Source organism: Balaenoptera borealis, assembly GCF_965194805.1.
Source record: "Balaenoptera borealis genome assembly, chromosome: 9".
Taxonomy (NCBI): Eukaryota; Metazoa; Chordata; class Mammalia; order Artiodactyla; family Balaenopteridae; genus Balaenoptera; species Balaenoptera borealis.
The window spans coordinates 5,107,748-5,132,129 of NC_138873.1; the positions used below are offsets into that span (position 1 = coordinate 5,107,748).

Genomic DNA, 24,382 nt, shown 5'->3' on the forward strand with positions numbered 1-24,382 from the left:
TATGTAACCAATAACTTTATTAATTCTCCCTGTGGAAATACCTGGTGTGGTTTCTGCTTTCCTGATAGAGAACTAGCTCCCCAGCACCACTCCATCGGGACCTGGACTTCCCCGCCTGGCGGTTACGGCCGCATCGGCTTCCTCTCCTGTCATGTCACCAACTTCACTCTGTGTCAAAAGTCTAAGTACGCTCTATGATGATCTGTTATTTCTGTAGATTATTCAAAGGTTCCTTGATTCCATGTTCCTTGCTTCTCCCAGTCTTCAATGTTCAGTTAACAGAGGCTAATGAGCACCTACTATGATGTAGATACTCTGCTAATGAGTCCAACACACCAAAAAAATGATATTCACAGATCGAAGTACATTAGAGAAATTCCCAGAATCGTTACAGAAATTCAATATCGAAAAGATGTATCAGAACTGCTATACTTAGGTGGAGAGGCAAAGTCAAATTAGCGTCGTTACTTCACGTGGGCAATAGAGCCTGCTTATCTTTTACAAAGTAAGCCCCTAGTTCAAATAGTATGCAAAAAAGGCCGTTTCACTGAAAAATCCATGGGTCAAAATGTTAGAGACACAATAAGGGGAAAGAAATCTTGTCATGTATTTTTCTATTTCCCATTAATTACACTATGCAATATACTCTGATTTAATCACAATTCCTGGTTCAGCAGCAACAACTTAACACAGATAAAGCAAGGTAAGGCAGAGAAAAAGCATGAGGCATTTTATTTAATCAGAAAAGCTTAAAACACTCAAACACACACACTCACTGACAAACACATATATACAAAGCTCCATACACTACATAAACTACATTTTATAAAGCTAACAAACACTTTTTACCTTAGGGTAATACATTCTGTCTTTTTTTGACAAGCTATAAACAGATTCATCTAAAAGCAGTGATGATCTCGGAAAAGAAAAGCCATGGCTACTAGAAAGCATTTATTCCTTTCTATGTGAAATACAGTATGATACAATTTGAAATATTATTTTTTATAGTAAGCTTAATAGAAATGACAAACTTTTGAAAGATTTCTATGATCCACAACTCAGGCTACATACTAGTATTAGTAATAAATAAATAATGATAGTAGAGATAAATAATGATAGCAGATATAAAAATAAACATAAATAATGATAGTAGAGCCACATCATTATTTTATAGGAAAAAGAAAAGACCTCTAAAGTTGACTGTATTGTAGGTGGACTTTATCAAACTATATGGCTGGGGCAATAGAAGAAAGGATAACTACAAATTGTGAGCTTAAGAGAGTCTTATTCTATAGCAGAAGATGAAGAGTGAGAACCTGAAGACAGGGTCTAAAAATCTATTTGCTGTGAGAGGTATGCAAGAGGAGTAGGCAAAAATATACTATGACAGAAGCTGACACAGGGTGTAGTGGAAGACCAGATGAAGAAGTATGGGGACAGGATCACAAATCACTTTAAGGATCTGATGATAACCACGGACTGTCTAGAATACACACCATGGTATACAGACAAAATGTGGCACACAATTGTAGGGGGTTAACCATGAGAACTAAACTCACCCATGAGTATCTGTGATAAAATCACTAATTCACCCCAAATGGTCTTGAAAGACTTCCAGTATAATGTCAATCTTCTACAGGGATTCTTTAAAGTAACCCATTTTTCACTAGGAGATATTCATTATATTTCTGAGCCATCAAGCACAGTCTAATGACCTCAAAGGAGAGCAGAGGCAGAAAGCTACTTGGTCCTTAGAGCAATCTTAAGTCACCACTGCCAGTTTTCCTTATATTCAAACTATTTTTGGATATAATCATTATGGTGACACACCTGAGGCCCTTAATTTTGGTTGACTCCCATCTTAACTTTTTTTCTTTGTTGCTTCATAAGCTATCTAAAGGTATACCTTCATTATAAATAGTTGACTAAAACTTTGAACTAAATTAAGGCCAAGGAAAAACAAAGCAGGGAAGGCAGAAAGGTTGGTAATTTCTTCAAATGCCAGCTGGCAGCATCTGACCTCTCTGACGCACAAGAGCAGCAAAGGCACTGAAGGCAGATCAGATTGTCTTTTGCACTATAATTTTTGTTGCAGATTGTTGAGACATTTATCAGTTTTCCTTGGTCGGAAAAAAATAATTAAGCTAATTAAGTATTTCGTTTTTTAAAAGACTTTCCCCCCCCCTGGGATTTGAATAACAGTTTCTATTTTATCTGTTTATAAAGAATTTAACCTTTCTTATCTCATTTAATCCTCTTGATAACTCTGTAAGGTACATAACACAAGTATTATCTCTTCCACTGGCTGCACTTTAGGGTAAAATTAAACAAAAGATAGGAATTTGGCCACCATGTGAATAAAGCACTTGAATACTTCTTATACTCAGCCATCCCCGTGAGAGTGAGAAAGCCATGTTCGCTTTAGTCACACTTGAAGAACCAAATAATAATAAATAAAATTTGGAATGTAAACAACACATTCCTTTAGGGATAAAAAATATTTTATCTCTGAAGTAAATTGCAAATACTCTCCTATTTCTTAAGTGGGAAGCTATCTATATAGCAATCTAAAAACCTCATTTTAAAGTAGGCATAAAATAAATCAGGGAAAGTTAAGTACAGCAGTTGACTGAACTTGCCTTAGAAAACTTTTCTTCTATAGCAGGACCAATTGTGAGTGGAACAGCTGTTGTGCTGGAGTACACCATACCTTAGAGGAAAGCAATCTAGGAAGTTCCTCTACTTAAGAGATTTGAACTTTATTAACTTTTACAGTAAACCAGTAACACCACTCTCCTTAAGCAAGCTGATTATGCATGGTCATTTTGGGTTTGGGCTCTTCCTGTATTCTTTGTGGCTGCTACATTTACCCTGTATTTTGAGGCGTTTTATGAACAGTAAAAATCACACCATATCCAATAATGAACCCATAAACGTTTAGCAACATAAAATTATCAATAGCAACAAAACTGAAAAGTGGTGAAAAAAAACATAAATGCTGGAAAGCATTATAAGAAACCCAAGAGTTCTTTCTTCAAAGAGCAGATGGAACTTACTGTACGTCATAGATGACAGTCGTGTGCTGCAACCTCAAGTCTTGGCTGAATGTTTAAATGTACATAATGTCAACAGATGTGCTGGGAAGGGAAGAGGTATGTTCAGGCTGCCAAGGAATTCCCTATAACAACTGATGAGTTCATCAAGGAAGGGAGGCACTGACTTCCCTGGCGGTTCAGTGGTTAAGACTCTGTGCTTCCAATGCAGGGGGCATGGGTTCCATCCCTGGTCAGGGAACTAAGATCCTATACGTGGCACGGCGCGGCCAAAAAAAAAAAAACAAAGAAAAGAAAAGAGGAAAAAAAAAAAAAACAGGGAAGGGAGGCACCTGCCTCAATAGATTTCTTTCCAAATACACTAAACTGATCTATTTTGTAAAAGGTACCAATGATATACCACCAAGGAGTGAGAAAACAGTACCATCTTAAGCTACCAAGGACAGGATCATTAGTCTGTTTAGTAGGATATACCCAGGAACTGAAAGGAGAAAACACTGAAGTCACTGGGACTTACAAATTGACTTAGGTATTGTCTTTTCAAATCTAGGTGCTTCTGTGTTGCTTTAAAATTGTATTTTAAAATTACCCATAATCTACCGCTCTAGGAAAACAGCATTTTTATTTCCACGTAGGTTTTATTATGAATGGAATTTTTCCTTTAATATTTGTTATTCAATTTTATATCTTACTATGTTTATGAAATATTCTACCAACATTTTTTATATTATAGTCCTTGAAATTCTAAAACATTATATTCATTATATAAATGTTTATTGAAACACTATCTCTTGGACAGGTTTTAACTAACGAATAGTTTGCCCTCTTGGAAACTGGTGGTGGGCGGGGGGACTGGGGAAAGGAGCTGGAAGCAGAATATTAAGCAGTGAGAACAAACTGACAATAAGGACCTTCCAGAAACACACTGCAACGGTGCTGAACGAAGTTTGGGCTGGTGATGAACAGGGAGGGAAGGCTTTGGGGTATCATTACACAATCATGTAACAATTTGAGACCTAAAGGATGAGTGAGAGTTAAAGAGGGGAGAAAGAATGAAGTTGGTTCTGAAAAAAAGAACATGTTCAAAAATTTAGAATCGAGAGTATGAAATAAATAATGAAGCTGTTAAGGTAATAATAGTTTGCAAGTCATGCTCAAGCAACTGGACGTACTTCTTGGAGTAATTAGAAGTCATTCAAGTGTTTTAACCTAAGGAGAATCATGATTAGATTTCTATTTTAGAAGCATCACCCTAGCTTCAGTAAGGAGAATATTTGGAAAAATACAGCAAGATCATCAAGATTAAGAGGCAATTATAGGTTCCTAATCCAGGCAACACATAATGATATCTGAACTGAGGTAATTCCAGTGGGGATGGAGAGATAAGAATAGAAGTGAGAGATGGTTAGAGGGTAAAACCAACTGTATGTGTGTCAGGTGGTGTTTAATGGTTCCCTAGCGCTCAACACTAACCTTTTGTTTTATAAAGAATTCTGTTATAATAAAATAGATAACTAACAAGAACCTGCTGTATAAAAAAAATAAAATTCAAAAAGAAAAAAAGAAAACTGTTATAAATTGCTCTCCTGATGGGGGACTACTCCTTTTGAATAAATACCATGAAGATGAATTGCATTTATTTACTTCCCACTTCATTCCAGAAGATGCACACAACGTTAAACTATGTCCTAAAAAGGCTTTTCTCATGTACATGGTTACACAAAGGTATGGGTATTCATTTTATGGAACCTGCAATAACCTGGTTTTATTTCTTAGAAAATCTAAACAGAACAATTGCTAACCAAATGGGAATAATGCCACTGAGTTCCTTGAACAGTTCCTTCAAATTGGGCTTTTTCTCAGGCATTAGAGAGCTGTGATTTCCCCACTTTTTTTCCCATGAAAACTGACCATCTGCTAAGATTGTTACTAAAATATTGTAGTTCACTAAAAAGGTTATGTATATGGTAAACCTGATGATCACTTTTTCTGTGCCTGGCAGCATTCACCTGACAAGCTAGCCCAGTAACAACAAAGAAAGATTAGGGAGTACAAATGTTGCTTGTTTTGATTGCTTACTGCTTTTAGTACTTCCTTACTGCTTTTGTGTGTGTATATGTGTGTGTGTGTGTGTGTGTGTGTGCGTGCGTGTGCACACACACGCATGTAAAATATATATGTATGTATCACATGTATGTACAATATATAGTTCTTAAAAGTTACTTGTACTTTTAGTTTTTTTTCTTTTTAGTATGGAAAATACCTGACATATATAAAATTAGTATACTCTTAAATATGTTAGATTCCATTAGCAGATTTTATATTTCAAATACTTCTAATTTACACAAATCAGTACCTAAAATTGGGTTCATGTAAAAGATGTATGCTTTATAACGAAATTGCTGTAATGCATTTCTTTAATTTAGGAATACCCAAAAAGGACTGAGTGGTTCAAATACATTTTAATTGGCTTGTAACCATAGTCATGATCAAATCTAAGAAGCACTGCTTTACTTGGTTTTTAAACTACAGAAGTATTTCTTCTTCTCAACAAGCTCTAGTGCTTCAGTTTTGTATGATTATTTTCAGGGATGGCACAATTCTTACCACTGGTATTAATATACAGACAGAAAATGGTATTTTTTCTAACATGAGTTTTCATGGTAAGAAATGAAAATAGAAAGCAATGAATTAGAGAATAATATACATACAGGCAAGCCACTATTGGTAAAAATTTGATTGACGTTCCATAGGCAAGGAGCTTTATGTTGGGATGGTTGATGCTTTAAATATTTGATATAAATACTTAAGGAATAATTTGCTAATTGTAAAAAGGCAATGGCTCTGGTTCCAGAGTTAGAAGTAAATCAACTCTGGATCTGTCCTGTTATAATTTGGGTCTATAGTACCAGATTTATAGCTTTTTCAAAAATCTTTTGATTATTGAAATTCTCACAGGAAAAAATAACTTTGTTATTGCAAGTTTGAAATTCTCCTAATTTCCCATGAAAAATCTTTTATAAATCAGAAGTTTTTTTTATAACCAAAGTTTTGATTGTTTATTATTTGGAGCACACCTCTTCGTTTGCTGCAGAACAGACTAGACTGCATACCTTAATTTCAAAAAACAACTATATTATTAGGTTCCTAGTATCTATAATACTAATAAATATTTGTTCAATGAACATAAGCAGATGCTTAACACACCTGTCAAAACAGTAATGTGTTAGAGATTAAAAAAGAATAGAACTTTTTCTTTAAGAGGTTATGAATAACAAAGCGAAACACTACTACTATTGCATATTAATATGTACTTGTTTAAAAAACCTGACAAGTACTGTGTAGTGTTTTTAGGGAAAAAGTTTCCTATTTGCTGGTCTTTCACTGGAAGTTTTAAATCGTTCAAAGCCCTGGAGTATTTAAGAGAAAACTTTCTTGTGGTTTTTCCTGAGCCTTTTCCCCTCTTAGTTTCTACTATGAAACCTACTATCCACTTCCTCCACATCCAATCCAGAGGTCACTATAATACACCAAATAAACAAAGAGTGTTCTGGGACCTTTAAGTTACTTAATATGGGGGGGACTATAACTGGGTAAAGGAGAAACAACATGAAACAAAGTTATGTACACACCAGCTGGAATGAGCTATGAATGCCATGCTAAAGAGTTTTCATTTTTACCATGCGGTGACAGAAAGCCACTGCAAACATGTAACAGGGAGTGTGATGGTGCTTCTATATATTAAAAAGAGAGCTCTGTGGAATCTAAAAAACAAAACAAGTGAACAAGCATAACAAAACAGAAAGAGAGTTACAGATACTGAGAACAAACAGGTAACGCAGTGGCAGAAAGAAAGAGGTGAGGGCGATAAAGAGGTACAAACTTTGAGCTGCAAAATAAATGACTCCCAGGTATGAAATGTACAGTATGGGGAATACAGTCATAACTATGTAATGGTCTTTGTGTGGTGACAGAAGGTAACTAGACTTATCGTGGTGAATATTTCGAAATGTATAGAAATATCAAATCATGATGTTGTGTAACAGGAACTAATATAAGATGGTAGGTCAATTATACTTCAAAAAACAAACTCATGGAAAAAGAGATCAGATTTGTGGTTATCAGAGGTGGGGTGTAGGGGAAGGGGGAATTGGATGAAGGCAATCAAAAGGTACAAACTTCCTGCTATAAGATAAATAAGTACTAGGGATGTAATGTACAACATGAAAAATATAATTAATACTGCTGTATGTTATATATGAAAATTCTTAAAAGAGAAAATCCTAAAAGTTCTTCATCACAAGGAAATATATTTTCCTATTTATTTAATTCTGTATCCGTATGAGACAATGGGTGTTCACTAAACTTACTGTGATAATCATTTCATGATGTAGGTCAAATCATTATGTGTACATCTTACAGTGCTGTATGTCAATTATATCTCAACAAAACTGAAAGAAGAAAAGGACAGGAGAAAAAAAGAGAGTGAGCTCTAGCTGCAACTAGGAGGGAGTACCAGTGGATCTAGCCCAATAGTGAAAACAGAAAAGATAAGAGTCACGTGTTATTAAGAGGCAGAAGCCGAACCTGATGAGAAAGTACGTGGAAAGGAGTGGGGCCTGGGAGTAAGCAGAGGTGGAATGAAGGACATATGACTTCCAGGCAACTAATGTCATCCACAGAGAGAACACAATGTACAAATCACTGTATGAGGAAGACAGGGAAGGATGTGATTTTAGTTTTGGAAATGTTATGTTTGAGATGCCTATACGTCATCCATGGGGAGGTGGTGAAAAGACTGGTGATCTGGAGTTCAAGATTAAAAGCATAATAAAAAATGATCACTATGGCAGTGGTCCTTGGAAGTATGGTTACTGATGAGACTGCCCAAGAAGAAAAAATTAGAGAGATCACTCCGGGAAGTATCCACCTTTAGTGAGAGCATGGCATTTCTGAAGAACAAGCATCAAGTGATCAAATAAGTAATTGGGAAACTCATTAGTTTTGTCCTATTCTCATTTATATTACTAAATCTAAATCTGTGTATTGAAGTCTTGGTTTCTAGCCTGGTAAATAGCAGTTTCTCAGTAGAAGTTTGTGAAGTGAACTGCTTCTGACAGTCACTAAGTGTATCTTTTAATTTCTACAAGTATGTTATAATTCCACAGGTGCTAAATTCAGTAATCAAGGTATTTTATTTAAACAGATCATATTGCCATCATTCACAGTATTCATAAAATAATACCACAAAGTAAGCGAATTCATGAATCTGCTAACTTGCTCGGAGATATTATAATCTACAAAGAAGTTTAGCAAAAATACTGATGCCATGACAGTTTAATGGCATAACTTTAAAAACAAATCAATTTATATTTAATTTATACATTAAAGATTATTTTTTCTCCACAAAGGCATTAAAGGTTAAAAGAATAAAAAACAAAACACATCTACTTATATAATCCTGCAATATAGGCTTCAGAGTAATTCCCATAAAGGAGAACTCTTGTTATTAGTAAGTATCACTTCTGAAATTAAATGTTCAAAATTCAGCTATCAAAAATACAGAAGAAAATTCAAGCCACGAGATGAGCTACCAAGTTAAGTCTCCCTGAGGCAGTCTTAGTACGAAAATGCTCACCTGAGTTATTAACGTACTGCTAAAATCTCATAGTGGCAGTTAATCTGAATTCTACTTATAAATGTAACACTAAAACATTTGAAATGTCAAGAAAAATTGAGTATAAGGGTCAAAAAATAAGAGCAAGGTAAATAAAATAAGGGGCATTTGGTTTTCTTAACTTTTTTGTCAATCCAATTTCAAAGTACACTAATACAAAGTGAATGGATTACAAATGTTTCACCTACATAGAAGGAACATGATGCTGCTTACCAACCATCAGAAGGGCACGCAAACAAATTACAGGGACGCATGAAAATAACTGAACTGAAGAAGACACACTGAGAAATCACCCACCTACTTTTCTATTAAATAACTTGAATTCTTTAATAAAAATATTTATATTTTAAATTAATTTTAGAGATTTGTGTAGAATACCACACACTTAATAGGGAAATAGAGAAAAAACTAAACTGCATTATCCCAGCCAGTGAGCAGCATATTTAATCATGGAGCAGAAACATTAATATTTAAGAATAAACAGGTACAAGCAAGTATAAAATGTTATGTAACAAATTCAACATGCAAATTCTGAGGGATGCATGGAATACAAGATTAAAATGGAAGGACTTCCTATATAAACAGCAAAAATATTTCTTCAGGAATAAACATACGCTGCCCTATTATTCTAAGCCCAGATCCCCTGTTTTATGTTTGCAACACCTCACATTCCGAGTTGTAAGCCATCTACACTGGCGACCTCCACAACATTTTGTATTTAGAAAAGCTACCCCTCAATGAATCCTTATACGAACAAAAAGGAAGCTGTTTCTCAAAGCCTTTATTTATGAGAACTTGTAGATAAGACATATTTTATTATTATCACCAAGAAACTTCATTCAACTGAAGCTTCAAGTTTGGGGAAAAGCCCCTCTGATCGTTTTAAAAAGCCTGACCCACCTCCAGACAACATTATGGCTGAACGGGAGTAAAGAGAGCTCATAGAGCTGCTCAGTGATTTACAAAATTTTGGTTTGATAGTGATTGAAGTCTTAAAATCTACACTTTGTCACACTTTCTTAATTTAATCTGTTTGTATGGATTGCTATCTATCCAAAGATACAATGCTTTTAATTATTTGTGAAAATTCTAGTTGGAACAATGTTCCTGTGACTGGCCTAATGCAGAATAAACGACACAGCTACAATTCTGGTGGGGTATACAAAGAAACTGATGTAAAATCGAATTAAATTGTCCCACTCTGGAAGAAAAAATTAATCAGCACATTTCAATTTCTGCAAATACTCTTCTCTCTCATCATGTTTATCAAGCAGTACACACCCACTCCCATCAGAGTACCTTACACTTAGCATATAACATGCTAATGCCATTTTGATTCCAGGAGTTCTGGACTTCTATGATGGTCTTTGTATTCTAAATTTAAATGTGATTTTTAGAAAGTCTTCCCTGTCATTGGGTCTAGTTTTATTGATTTATTAAGGTTCAACAATAATCTTAGAAATACAGAATTCGAATCAGACTACTACTTTGATAATTATACCTTAAGCAGTAAAGATTAATACATAAAAATTTATTTATTGTACTTTAAAAATATTTATTTTATACTTTCTCATCGGAATTGAACAATCATTCTGCATACCTGCATCTCCTTGTGAAACATTTTTGAAAGATTCATCTACATTTACAGGCTACTAAGGTTAGCAACAACCAATTTTTCACTTTCCTTACAAAACTTTAATCTAGTGACTTGAAAATGTTAACAGACTTCCCCCCAAAGAACTTATTCATTGCATGAGAATAGTTTACAGTCTCAAAATTTTAAATACTTAAATTTCACTAAGTGTTTTTTCTGGAGGGCGCATATAAACCACCAATGCAAGAACTATTATTATTACTGATATCTTGAGGACGAATGAGGTTATACAAGCATAAGTGATGTTCATCACCGGAGGCATTTACGGCAGCATTTTCTCACTAAAAAGTCATTCCACTAAAACCCAGTTCTTTTGAGAGACAGGGAAAGCCGAAGCTCTCTCTGCAAGTATTTACATGCAACCTGAATAATCCAGTTTACGAGTACAAGTACCTTACTTGTTTTCCAAAAAGCTTTAAATGTTCATCACTGTGAGACAAATAGGACAAGTGTAAGATATATATTTATTATGTGCACTAAGCAAAATTAAAGTTAATCTTAGGTTAATGTTTATTAAAACAATCACTTTAATAGCATTATTTGAAGATACACTTAATTTAGGAAGGCAAATTTATGTCTAGAGTTGGCACTTTTTTTCCTCCAGAGATCTGGAAGAATATATATTTTCTTAAATGTGCTTACTGTACTATATTTAGTGAAAAAGACAAGCCACAGTAATCGGATCATCTGCATGGAAGCATGGATCAGCTTATTCACATAAAGAATTTAAGACGCTATCAGCCTTCTATACAGTCCTGCCTATATGAGAGGAAGCAAGGACAGGCTGCTTTCAAACCTGTAATTTATGAGTTTATTCAAACCCGCCAAATTGCTTAACGTAAACGCCTCTCACATTTAAAAATTCCCTTGGCAACTCATTTAGTTTGGCAGACAGGAAGACCCAAATTCAATCCTTTTATCCTGTAGCTAAACCATTACAATGGTAATTCTGCTCTGACACTCTGAAGAGACTGCTAATTACTGTACTCCGGGGTCCCTAGACAGATCTCCCATTCAGATTAAAATAGTTGTGCAAGGCAGAAAACGGTAGCAACATCCTCTTTACATGAGAGAGATGCTCTCTCACATTACAGCTCTATCAAGGGGCAAGTGCATTACAGCTAGACGTCTTTTAATGTATCTTTTAATACCTTACCTTCTTTCCCAATAACATGAAAAGGAGGGAAATCATACCACAGATTTCAATTACTGATCCCTTGGTCAAGAACTAAATGCAGGGCCATCAGTTCATTAACAATCCAGTTTAAAACTTGAAATCCAAGATGAGACTACACTGTCTCCAGAGTCATTACCTCTCTTATCTTACTCTTTAATTCTTTTCATTTATTTTCTGGTGATAATTAATACACAGTTACCTATGAGTCAAACGGTGATAGCACCAGAAGAAACAAATCTCTGGGAAACATGAAAAACAAACTTAATAAAAAAATTTTTTTGGGACGGACCCTTCACTTTTCACTACTCTCCCAAATAATGATGACATTGACTATAGTTTTTTTAAAAAGTGAATTTAAGTTACTTTTTTTTAATAATCTTTTTCAAATTTCATAATATTCCTGAAATAACTGGCAACAACTTTAAATTTCAAAATCCTCAGCTGGAAATTCCTCAGAATCTACTAGATCAATTACTTAGGTTAATATTACTGAGCTCTATGTTTATAAATGCTTTCATAAAGAGATCAGCTATATATTCAAAACCAACTCATGTTCAACTCCTCAAATACCTATAAACAAACTTAAAGAGGCCAAAAAAAAAAAAAGGACACCCTTATACCCCCCATAAAGTAAGAAAGTGAAACAAACACTTTATGAACTGTCTGGGACTAGTGGCATCTTGTGTACCAAAGCTGGTTTAAATTATGAGACAGTGTAAACTTCAACTGCCTGAAATCACTTAATTTCTCTAATACAGGCTATGGTGACTCATTTCAGCTTTTCAGTTTAGTATTCCATCTCCCCAACAGAAATCTTTTACCCCCATTCTTATTGAAAGAAAGGAAAAATTATAGTGAGAAAGAAGACATTTGAGCATATATCCCTCACTTCTACTTTCCCAGTCTTCATATCAGTAATATTCCCCAAATTCTACTGTTCTAGTGTTTTTTATGTCCCTTCAGAGAAGATTAGAAAATATCACAGGATATGTATCCATATGTCTTAGCTAATGATGAAACAGTATTCTTTTCCAACAAAACAGAATGAGAATTAATTGAAAGAGGGATGGCACCTGATCCCCGAGACGGGAGATGGACTCCCACAGTGAGTGAGTGAGGGGGGGGGGGCCGGAGAGACGTGTATACACGTTATTTTTTAAAGTAACATTAAGTGGTTTACAATTTTCTTATTTATTATGCCGCTGTAAGCAAAAAGGTATATTGGTGAGATCATGGACTAGCAATTAGGGTGCCTTTTGCAGTTAGGGACAGAATCACTTTCTTTTGGCATGGTGTCTCCTGTGACCAGGAATGAGCTTGTAACTGGCATGGCCAATGATGTAGCTGAGGTAATCAATCCATATAACATAAAGAAAAAGAGGAGAAATGAGGGAACGTGTGTCTTGCACTTTCACATAACTAAAATAATAACTTTTACCTTTTACAAAGTCCTTCTAAGGCAAGTAAGCAACAATAACCCAATTTTACAAATAAGGAAATAAAAGTTCTGAGTTTAAGTGACAGTCCCTGACCATGCATGATTTGTGCAATCCTACTGCATTTGTTACCCACTTTAATGACTTGAAATGCACAACTCTCCACCTCTAAAATGCATATACACTAATCCCCTCTGTCTCTAGGAACTTTATATCTTGAAGTTCCAGCTCAAGTCTCACCCACCTATGTGAAATCTTCTCCCCTAAATACCCCAGTCCACCGTGACATCTTCCTGTAAACCTCTATAACATCTTCTTTAACACTGATTGCCACCTATATACTGCTTGTTACTATCGCTTTAGAAAATGTGTGGCATTAATAATTGGCATTTGGGGGGGAGGGGGAGACAGAGCCTTCAAAATTAAAACAAGGGGAAAGTTGCCATTACATAAAATGAAGAGTGAAATCTTTTAATGATGCCAAACTGTTCATATAGGTTGTGTAAGCTATACATACACACATGTACACATGTGCACACATCAAATTAGTCTGCCATTTCAGTGCCTTCAAGGAGAACATGCTAGTATGCATAAATATTATTACAATGAATGAATGGAGATCTTTACACATCTCTGTTAGTAATTAACAAAAATAGGGGGAAAATGGGTAAGGATAGAAGACCTGAACATTTTCAACCACCTTCATCTAAATGACATTTATAAAACACATACCCAACTACTGCAGAATACATGTGCTTTTAAGTGTAAAAGGGATATTCACCAAAACAGACAATATGATGCAATATAAAAAAGTCCTAATTAGATGCAAAGAGAATGAAATCTTATAGAAAACATTTTCTGAGAAGAACAGAATTAAGTTAGAAATCAGTCACAATAAGATAAATTTAAAAGTCCCAAATATTTGGAAACATTTGGAAATAACCCATAGGTCAAAGAAGAAATCATGAAAAAAATTAGAAAATATTGTGAAGTGAATGGTAATAAAAATACAGTATAATATTATATTTGAGATGAAGGTAAAGCATTATTCAGAGAGAAAATTTTTAGTATAAACAAAAGGTCTCAGAAGTGTGAAAGAAAGGTCTTAAGTCACGAATCTTCCACCTTTAAGAAGCTGCGAAAATAAAGTTAAACCCTAATAAAGTAGAAAGAATATATAAAAGCAGAAATCAATGAAACAGAAAAGGAACAAATAGAGAAAAATCAACAAAACCAAAAACTGGTATGTAGCAGTAAAAGATGATTAAAATTAATGAATGAAAGCAAGGACACTACTACAGATCCTACATACCTTAAAAAGATAAAAAGGGAATATTATGATCAACTTCATGATAAAAAAGTTTAACTTAGACGACAAAGACAAATTCCTTGAAATATACAAAAAAAGAAAGAAAAAAATCTAAGTTCTATATTTATAAATGAAATGGGATTTGTAATTAAAAGCCTTCCCAAAAAACCACAAGACAAAGGCACAGATTAGAATATTTGTCCAATAAAGGATTTATTCCCAATATATATGAAGAACTGTTTTAATAGTAAAAAAAAAAAAAAAGAAAAGCCAATAAAGAATGATAGAAAGATTTAAAGATACTTCATCAAAGAAGATATATGATTTCTCAAGCAGCACATGAAAAGATGCTCCACATCATTTGTATTCAGAGAAATAAAAATTAAAACTTCAACAGGTGAAAGGATAAACTGTGGCTTATGTATTCAAATGGAATACTAATTATCAATAAAAAAGAACAACCCACTGACACATGTAACAGCAAGGATGAACCTCAAAAAAGCCATGCCACATGAAAGACAGGCACAAAAAATGAAATCTAGAAAAGGCAAACTGATCTAAAATAGGTAAATTCATAAAACCAGAGAGCAGAATGGTGGTTGCCAGGTGCTGGGGGAAGGGAGGGGTGGTAGGGAAAATGGGGTGATGTCCATAAAAGGGTACAAACTCTCAGCTATGAGATGAGTAAGTTCTGGGGGTCTAAGGTACAGCATGGTGGTTACAGTTAAGAACACTGTACACTTGAAATTTACTAAGAGAGTAGATCGTACAAATAAAAAAACAGTAACTATGTGGGATGATGGATGTGTTAACTTGATTGTGATAATCATTTCACGATGTATATATGTATATCAGATCATCACATTGTACACCTTAAAAAAAAAGCACTTGTACATCCTAAATATAAACAATTTTTATTTGTCAATCTTATACCAATAAAGCTGGGGGAAAAAAATAAAGTTTTTAGATCATAATAGAAAAAAAGGCAAAACTAACCCCAGTAGTTGCCTGGGGGCGTGGGGGGGTAGTTAATTGATAGCAAAGGGGTAAGAGAAAAAACTTTTTGGCATGATGGAAATCTTGACTGTGGAAGTGGCTGTAAGTGTATACAGTTGTCAAGGGCCAAACTGTACATTTCAAATGAATGAGTTTTTATTTTATGTGTAAAAAAAAGGAAAAATTCCTCAAGAAGCACCTCTTCTTCCTTCATGTCTTCAAAATGACTATTCTTCAGCATTAAAAAGACAGCTCATATGTATTTAAATCATGAGTTTCCAGATTATTTCTCAAACAGTTATCTCTATAACGCTAGATGTGAATACACTCTCAGAAAAAAAATTCTGATGGTCAATTAAATTTGGAAATGGTTTCTACCAGAGGTTCACAATAATTACTAGCCTATTAAAGGCTTCCTTTACCCCAAATACCTATGAAAAGTATTTCATGAAATACAGTTAGGGAAATGTCATTGCCTAAATATTAAAGATCTTGCCTTAAATAATTTTCTGTACCCCTAGTGTTCTAAAATACAGCCAACCTGGAATAAGTATTTGTTAATCTGAACAGAATACTAGAATAGCTACACTTGGATAGCCAACAGGCATCTCAAATTTACTAGATCCAAAACTGAGTTCCAAGTAATCTCTTCAAAATCTGTTCCTAACATATCCTTCATCAAGGTAACAGCAATTATATCCTTCCAGTTGTTCAGGCTAAAAATCTTGGTGTCATCCTTGATGCCTTGCTTTCTAACATCCCACAGACAATCCATTAGCAAAACCTGCCAGTTTCACTTTAAAAATATGCTCACAATCAGACCACGACTCACCGCTATGGCTACACTGGTCCAACCCATCATCACCTCTCATCTGAATTAATGCAATAGTCCAGGAATTGGTAAACTTTTTCTGTAATGAGCCAGACAGTAAATGGCTTTTCTGGGCATATGGTCTCTGTGGCAGTTACTCAACTCACCACTGGAGCGCAGAAGCAGCCAGAGACAACACGTAAATGAATAAGCATAAGCATGGCTGTGTTTCAATAAAACTTGTCAGACAATGCAATTTGAATTTCATATAATTTTCACATTTCATGATGTATTCTTCTTCTCCAAATATTATTCTTCTGATTTTTTTCCCCAGCCATTAAAAAATGTAAAAACCATTCTTAGCTCATGGGCTATTCAAACACAGGTGGGAGGCTGGATTTGGCCCATGGGCCATTATTTGTGGACTCCTACAAGAGCTTCCTTTCTTTCACCTTGTGTTCTTTATTCTGTTTTAAACAGAGCAGGCCAGCAATCCTTATACAATATTAATCAGATCATGTCATTCCCCTCTCCTTAAGCACTCCAATGGTTTCACCCATTCTAGACTAAAAACTGAAGTCCTTAAAATGGTTAACAAGGGCCTGCACAATAACTAATCAATTGTCCTAATATGTACATGAGAGTATTAAGACCAGATTAATTAAAAGCAGGTTTAGATACTCTGTTACAAAAGGCAAAAGAAATGGGAATTTAGAGCATATTATAGTATCAGTGTAGCAAGAATAAAGGAAACGAAAACATCTGATGACAGAATTGGCAAATGAGTAAATTAATATACAAGCTCTCTGTACGGATCAAATCTATGTTAAAGTGATTAGAATATACAAAGATAAGAAGTCATAATTTCCCAAAATTCTATATATTTGTAAGCACATTAGGTAAAAGCTAAGCAAAGACCGTAAGAAGTTCAGCCAAGAAATTTAACGGCCCAGTTTATTTTGAAGGGCTCACAGGAAAAGTGTGAGAATTATGATGTGAATAAGAACAAGCATTAAAATGTCATCTGAAGAAAGTTTTCTAATTATAATAAACCAGTTCAACACACATGTCTAAAAGCCAAAGGTTTAGATATATAAAATTAGTAATTAAATAATCTACTAAAAAATACCATTTGTCTAATTATGAAATAATTCATCATAGGGTTATATTAAATTAGTAACTGCATCACAGAAGTTTAATTAAAGAAACAAAAATTTATAGAAAAGCATATAGCAGCACATTGCAATTCGGCCTAATAACAAACAAAAATGATCAACATATCCTGTCTTAAATATTTAGCTAAAATTAGGAAATAGTCTATATTGTAAAACTCCGTAAGAATCATAAAAGTGATAGTTTTTCCACTCAATTAACTTTTAGAACAAAGCAGTTACATAAAACCAGAAATCACAAATGCAGAATCACAAATCCCTAATAATTCCAAGTAACACTAATTTCCTTATAGGGTTCACTTAAAATAAGAAGGCTATTACCATATCATATCTTGACATGATTGTTTCTTCCTATATAACCTTTGCTTAATGTTCCACCTATATACTCAGTAAAATTCTACCAGTTTGAGGATTTCCCCATAATCTTTTTAGGAGGAATCATGTTTTTTCACTCATTTCCTTATATTGCATCCTAGTACTTCAAAAGTCTTTCTCCCATTTATAAGCTAACTTGGAGAGAACCAATACATATAATACATGTGAAATTTTACTTTATACTTTATGAAGCCATCAAAAGTCCTAAAATTAATTATTTCATAAACATTTTCCTTCTCTGACTTTAAAATTTTTACAACTACCCATACTTTGTTTACAATTAAGAGCCATTTCTTCAGTATACAATAAGGAATTTCAGAGCAGATAACTCACTTGTTACCCCACTTCCAGAGGAGTGAAATGGCAAGTCACTGATAATCTTTATATGATTTATTTAAAGAAAAAAAAAAATCACTCGTACTAAGTTATGAGAGAATGAACTGAGTGGGTTAAGACTAAAAGTGAAAAGACAGGTTATTTTAACTGGGTTGGCAAGAATACATGTCTTCAAGAAACACTTTGGAGATGGACGTATCAATTACCTCAGCAGTTGGTTTCTGTCAAGGATGACCTAAGTCTCCAAAGATGAGCAAAATCAGGGCACTGCTCAATAGTCCTTTTCTATCAGTGAGTACGATTTGATTTTCACAAAATGTTTCACTGTACTTATGAGAGTATATTGAAGATCTCAAGAATGTGAGGAGGTATGGTTCAGATTTATGGAAATGAGATTAAACAACTGATTAACTGTACCTACAATGAAAAGGATATTTTTAGTAGATACTTGATGGTAACAGATTTAGATGTGCCAGACTAGTTATACTATATGTAACTAAAGAAATGACTCTTCTCTAGTTATGCATGGTTTATTCTGTCATTTAAGAAACAAAAGAGATTAAAATAAACGGATTACTGAAATCAAAGAAACATCTGAAATAAAAATGGTATTATCCAGGGTAAACAAGTTCGTTAGGTAAAACATTACGACTCTACAAATGAATGAAGTGTGATCATCTCAAAATCCCTATTACTTTTGCAGTGAAATTAGAAAATGCTAAGGTTTCTCTGAGTTCCTGTGCTTGCTGGAAAAATGGGGGGAAAAGAACTTACTTTGTAAGGTTGTTTTGAAACCCCAATTTGAATTTAAAAAGTGTGAACTCTAAACATTAAGTTATGTGTGGTGTTATGTAAACTGATGGAGACACATTCAAATCATCAAAATTATTAGAAAAATTAGAATCATGTCACAAGGAGTACAGGTACAACCTTTACCGAGATTTATTAGCCTTACCTCCAGATGTAAAATACAAAATGGAATATTTATTACATTTAATTATAAAATTTTAAATCAAGCACAAAGTATACCAACTCTCCCCTCCACACCCCCAGGTCCCTTAAGCCAGGATTAGATCTTTTGCTATATAACATTAAACATAATAGGCACAAAAACATTAAACTACACACAACTCTCTTTCTACCTCTTTCCAAAGAAGAACTTCTTCTACATGGGTAGGTAAGAAACATTTATACTGAAATAATACAAAGGTAATCCCATACTTGAGCTATAAATTCATTCTGTAAATGATATGTAAACTGAATCATATTCCCCACAGAAACAATATGAACTAGGGATTGTGTACCTGTTCAAAATGTGACCATAAAGATTTAGAATTTTTGTTACAAAAAGCTAATATAAAAACTCATCTAATATAAATATTTTTAAGAACCATGAGAATTATTGTATTCACATTTTTGTGATTAAAGATTAAAAACTTTAGTAATACCCAGGGTCTCAGGGTTTGAGACTCTGTTGAGAAACAGGTATTTTCAGATAACACTGGCAGGACTACAAATTGGTACAAATTTTCTGGAAGGCAACTTAGAAATTTTAATATAAGTACTAAAATTTAAAATGCACTTTATATGGAGTGGAGGATAAGATCACTGAAGATGAAGCAATATAAAAGAACTGAGAGGCCAAGAGTACTGAAAGGATCGTTTACATAAATCATGAAATCTTAGGGGAAAAAATTTCAACTCCTTTTTCTGTTGTCCCATTCCTTCTTGAACTTGAGCTAATCAGGCTTTTAAATCCACCATCCAAAAATCTGTTTGGCAAGGTCACCAATGACTACTACTTGCTAAATCCAATGGTTAACTCCCCATTCTTATCTTAACTGAACAATCTTCAGCAACAAACTTCTCTTGGCTTCCAGGACTCCACACTCCTGGTTTTTCTCCAGCCTCAGGGACTCCTCTCCTTGGGGTCTTTTCAAGTCACTCTCCAAAATTCCTTTTGGTGTCTTATCTACAATCCCTAAGTATGAACTTCAATAGTTTTTATTATCTTAGAAATATTAAGTGAGTTAAAAGTGTGAAAAGTGCTCAGAATGGTGCTTGGTACATTAGTAAAAGTTAGCTCTTATTTTTCTAAAAGAAAATCTTACCGTATTATGGGAAAATTTCACTAGGAAACATTAACCTTTCTGTGGTAAACAATGATATATGCCAGGAGAGTACGTGGAACCCACAGACAACTCAAATAATGTGCTCCCACTAACACAGCTCACCCAACATAAGTATTAATTTGTACAGACTTCTGTACACCCATTACTTGCTTGCAATGAGAAACTGATCCAAAAAAAGAGAGAAAGCTTTCATCACCCTACTTACTGATGATGCACCTACATTCCTACCCTATAATAGAGTGATGCAAAGGTAATAATACTTTTGAAAAAACAGGCCACTAATTGAGTTTGCTCCCCTCACAACATTCCCTTCACAAAAAATAAACAGGGAACAGATTTTCCCATTTAAGGATTGGAGCAACGTCTATGTTTGTCTATTATTCTATAGTAAATGATTTGGAAATTATCACTTACTGCAGGTACCAGTAATTTCTTCACCTCCTCAACGGCTCTCTTCAGTTTGATCTCTGCTCTGTTTTGAGCATCTTCCACAGTGATCAGTACATGTAAATCTTCATTGAGATGCTCCCAATTAGGCTTGCCTCGATTTTGCTCCTCCTAAAAAATTTACAAAGCATACTATTACAAATTTTTCTTTTCAAAGAGAGAGCACATCTTTCATTATAATAACCTGTTGCAATTATTAAGCTATGCTTGCATTGTTTTGCTATGACATTATAAACCTTTTAAATTCTTTTCTTGGCAAAAAGCCTGAGTGTGAGACTACTAGGTATTGATAGCTAGCACAACAAATATTTGTTGAGCACCTACTATGTACCAAGCATGGAGCCAGATACTCAGAGTGTAAGAGTGAACAAGGCAATCACAACCCCTGTAGTGCTCTTATACACTAAGAAACCTATGTATAGTGTCATCCTCAGGTTATCATGAAAAGCGTGTTATTATTCCTATATTTTACTTATGAGTAACTACAAGGTCATCGAGGTTAATTTAAGCAAGTCACCTGTCAAGGTCAACTGACGAACACCTTGCCAATTTAGGAACTGAACCAATATTTTTATTCTAAAATTCACCGATTTTTCCATTTCGTTACAACTACTTTTAATAACATCGGCTGAATTCAAGATTAGGAAAAGTATTTTGCCAACAGACATTACTGTATAAGACAAATGCCATTTGTTTTAAGCATTTCAAGTAGTAATTATAGAACCATTTCATTATAAAAATAATCACAGCAAGGAATAAATGTGAGAATAGTCTTAACTGTATTTCTATCAGACCTTACTTTGAAAACAGTGAACTGTACAGTTACTCTTTAACCATACCATCTTAAATACTAGTTTTAGTAGAGAACATCTACATTTCATTTCCTTGGTGTCTTCAAATGACTTAGTGAGCCCCAGGCTGAAAACACTGCCAAGCTATAGGGAGGTTTAGCAGTAGAGTTGGCCATACTTCCCTTTCACCTAAGATATAATAATTTCAGAACCATTTCTTGCTTTAAGCTTTAGAGATAATACACAAATATATTTATAAATATTTCATAAATATGATTCTTTAAAAATTAAAAACACAAATATAAATTTATAAATAAATGTAAGAATGGTATAAATAAATGCATTTGGCTCAGTGCCAGGTACCATACATAAACAATAAACAATACCTGTTGTTGAACTTTCATCTTTAAAGATTACTATTTACTGAACTGTGAGATTCCATCAAAGAAAATAAAACTGGTATAAAAAAACAGCTTTCTACTACAACTCACATGTTTGCAGAGGCCATGCTAGGAAAAAATCTATGGAACTCAGCCAATAGGGATAGAAATAAGTTCTTAAAGTATATGCTTCTGCCTCTATTTTCTGTTAATATCATTAGTATGAAAATGCACCCAAATGTTGTGAGGGGAAACGAGAAACAAAACAAAGCACACCAACCTATGGTAGGCCATCTATGTGTTCCCAAGGAGTAAACTCAGAGATACCACAGTATGCTCACAGGGGTACCATGGGGTACTTGAAATTTCAAGGGAAACAGCAATAGCTGATGTCTGTCAGATACCATGCAAACTTCTAGCTCAAAATACTGGACTTTATCAATATTAGATCACGCTACATTCCTTGTGATAATGTCTTATCTTTGCGATGCTAGGTTTTCAGTGGTGCTGTAATAAAAAGCCAAGTCCATGCAAAAATCAATGTGGAACAGGAAAACAGGGTGGTAGTGTCCAATCCGATTCCCAGGTTTGAGAATGTGAACAGTGCCCAAGAGAAAAACAAATCCCATTAATAAATAATGTGGCTATTTATAAATAAAATAAAATAAAATTTTTTTCAGTTTAAGTTGTTTTGATAAACTAAGTTGTTTGGAAGTAACTATTTAATAATAAGAAGAAAAACTATGAAGTATTTCTTTTCACCTAGGGGACACCATGAAAAACTGACAGACCCGAGGAGTCAATGAGTCAACAAACTGGGAATGTCAGCGTTATCTGTGTGCCGAATATAAAATGTGTAGTAGATATACCTCTACTGTGCAAATAAAAACTAATTTTAAAATCCAGATTTTAATTTTTATGTTGAAAACTGCTGACGATATTTTCTCATTAAAATTTGTATGTTATCAATTTTTATAGATAAATTTAATAAAGTTCCGTGTGTGTGTGTGTGTGTGTGTGTGTGTGTGTATGTTTATATTTTAATGAACCTATAAGTGTCTCTACATCCGTACAAATAAGGGACTTCTGCTTCAGGCCAAGATAAAGTAACATGAACAAGACTCTCTTGCCTGAAACAACCAAAAAAAAAAAAAAAAAAAAAGGCAAAACAAAAGAAACATCAGTCCTCAAGCCTCTGGACCTCAGGCAATAGGACAGTGAGGCTGAAAGATGGGAAATCAATGAAGTAAGACCCATTACTGTCCCAGCACCCTGGCTTGGGAATCTCTAGGCTGCAGCCCTGGGAACGGTGCCAGGCTGCCTCTCTGAGTTGAGACGACTAAGCTTAGCGTCTCGGGAGACCAAAGCAGCTAGAGCTCACCAAAAAGAATACTGGAAAGAGCTGCACAGAAAGAGAACTCTGGAGATCTGCACAAAGTTGACTCAAGTATTCAACTGAACACTGATCAGCACGTATGTGGGAAGAAGTACCAGAGGCCAAAGAAAGAACTAGCCAAAGGATTCAAGGTAAAAGTGCCAGGTTCTCACACAGAGCCAGATGGGAAAGACTTCATGATATACAGACACTGGGTAAAGTGCACAGAGGTCTTGCCTCAGTAGTGGAAAATAATTAGTCAGTAGTCTGAACACTGTTCCAAATACTGCCTAAATAAATCTTAAAAGCAAGATCTAAAAGGATCAAACTGTTTCCAATTTAACTGTGTCCCAGAACAAAGCCCAAGAATAACTACAGGAATGTCCCCCCAACAAGGTAAAATTCACACTATCTGGCATCTAATCAGAAATTAACAGGCAGGGACTTCCCTGGCAGTCCAGTGGTTAAGACTTTGCCTTCCAGTGCCGGGGGTGAGGGTTCAATCCCTGGTTGGGGAGCTAAGATCCCACATTCCTCGGGGCCAAAAAAACAAAACATAAAACAGAAGCAATATTGTAACAAATTCAATAAGACTTTAAAAATGGTCCTCATCAAAAAAAAAAAAAAAAAAAATCTTAAAAAAAAAATTAACAGGCAAAGGAGGAGAAAAATGAAACATATATAAGAAAATCAATCAATCGAAACCAACCTAGAACTGACACAGATGTTATAATTAGTAGATAAAGACACTAAAAAGCATGTGTTTGTGATATTATTAATGCATACAGATACTAATACAAGGACAAGTGGGGAACATTTATAATCCAAAATATTTTAGAAAGGCCTAAGAATGAAAATTAAAATCCTAAGTGACTTGCCACAGAAATTTTTATACGTGGGGAAGACAAAAGTCAGAGGATTTAAAAAGGAATGGATATTATTTGCATGACAGGAACAAAGAATAAAGCTGCAGTATAATTTGAATTGCGCTTTATTGGAGGAATAAATTTTTGAGTTGTACAACACCTTGGTCAATGATACGCTTAATAAATTCATCAACTTAGGTGCCTGTTAAAAATACAAAAACAAAAGAAAATTATACCTACCCTAATGTTTGCTTCAAAACAAATAGTTTTGCTTATGGTTTCAAAAACACTTATAGACAAAAAAGGTAAAACTAATATAGTCATGTACTTTCACTCCTTCCTAAAATTCTTCTAAAACACTGTACACTTTAAAATGCACAAACTCATAAGGAAGA

At 34.4% G+C, this 24,382-nt stretch overlaps 1 protein-coding gene across 7 annotated transcripts in view; it reads right to left on the minus strand.

Annotated features, from left to right (window-relative positions):
* The window catches only part of QKI (QKI, KH domain containing RNA binding), a 138,582-nt gene that overhangs the window by 20,468 nt on the left and 93,732 nt on the right, over positions 1–24,382 (minus strand). For all 7 annotated transcript variants that reach the window (XR_014248126.1, XM_082404635.1, XM_082404637.1 and 4 more), the window contains exon 4: positions 20,543–20,686. Coding sequence is in view for 6 of the 7 variants with exons in the window: in XM_082404635.1 (XP_082260761.1) it covers positions 20,543–20,686 (144 nt within the window). In the remaining variant the exon portion in view is untranslated. The remainder of the gene's footprint in view (positions 1–20,542; positions 20,687–24,382) is intronic.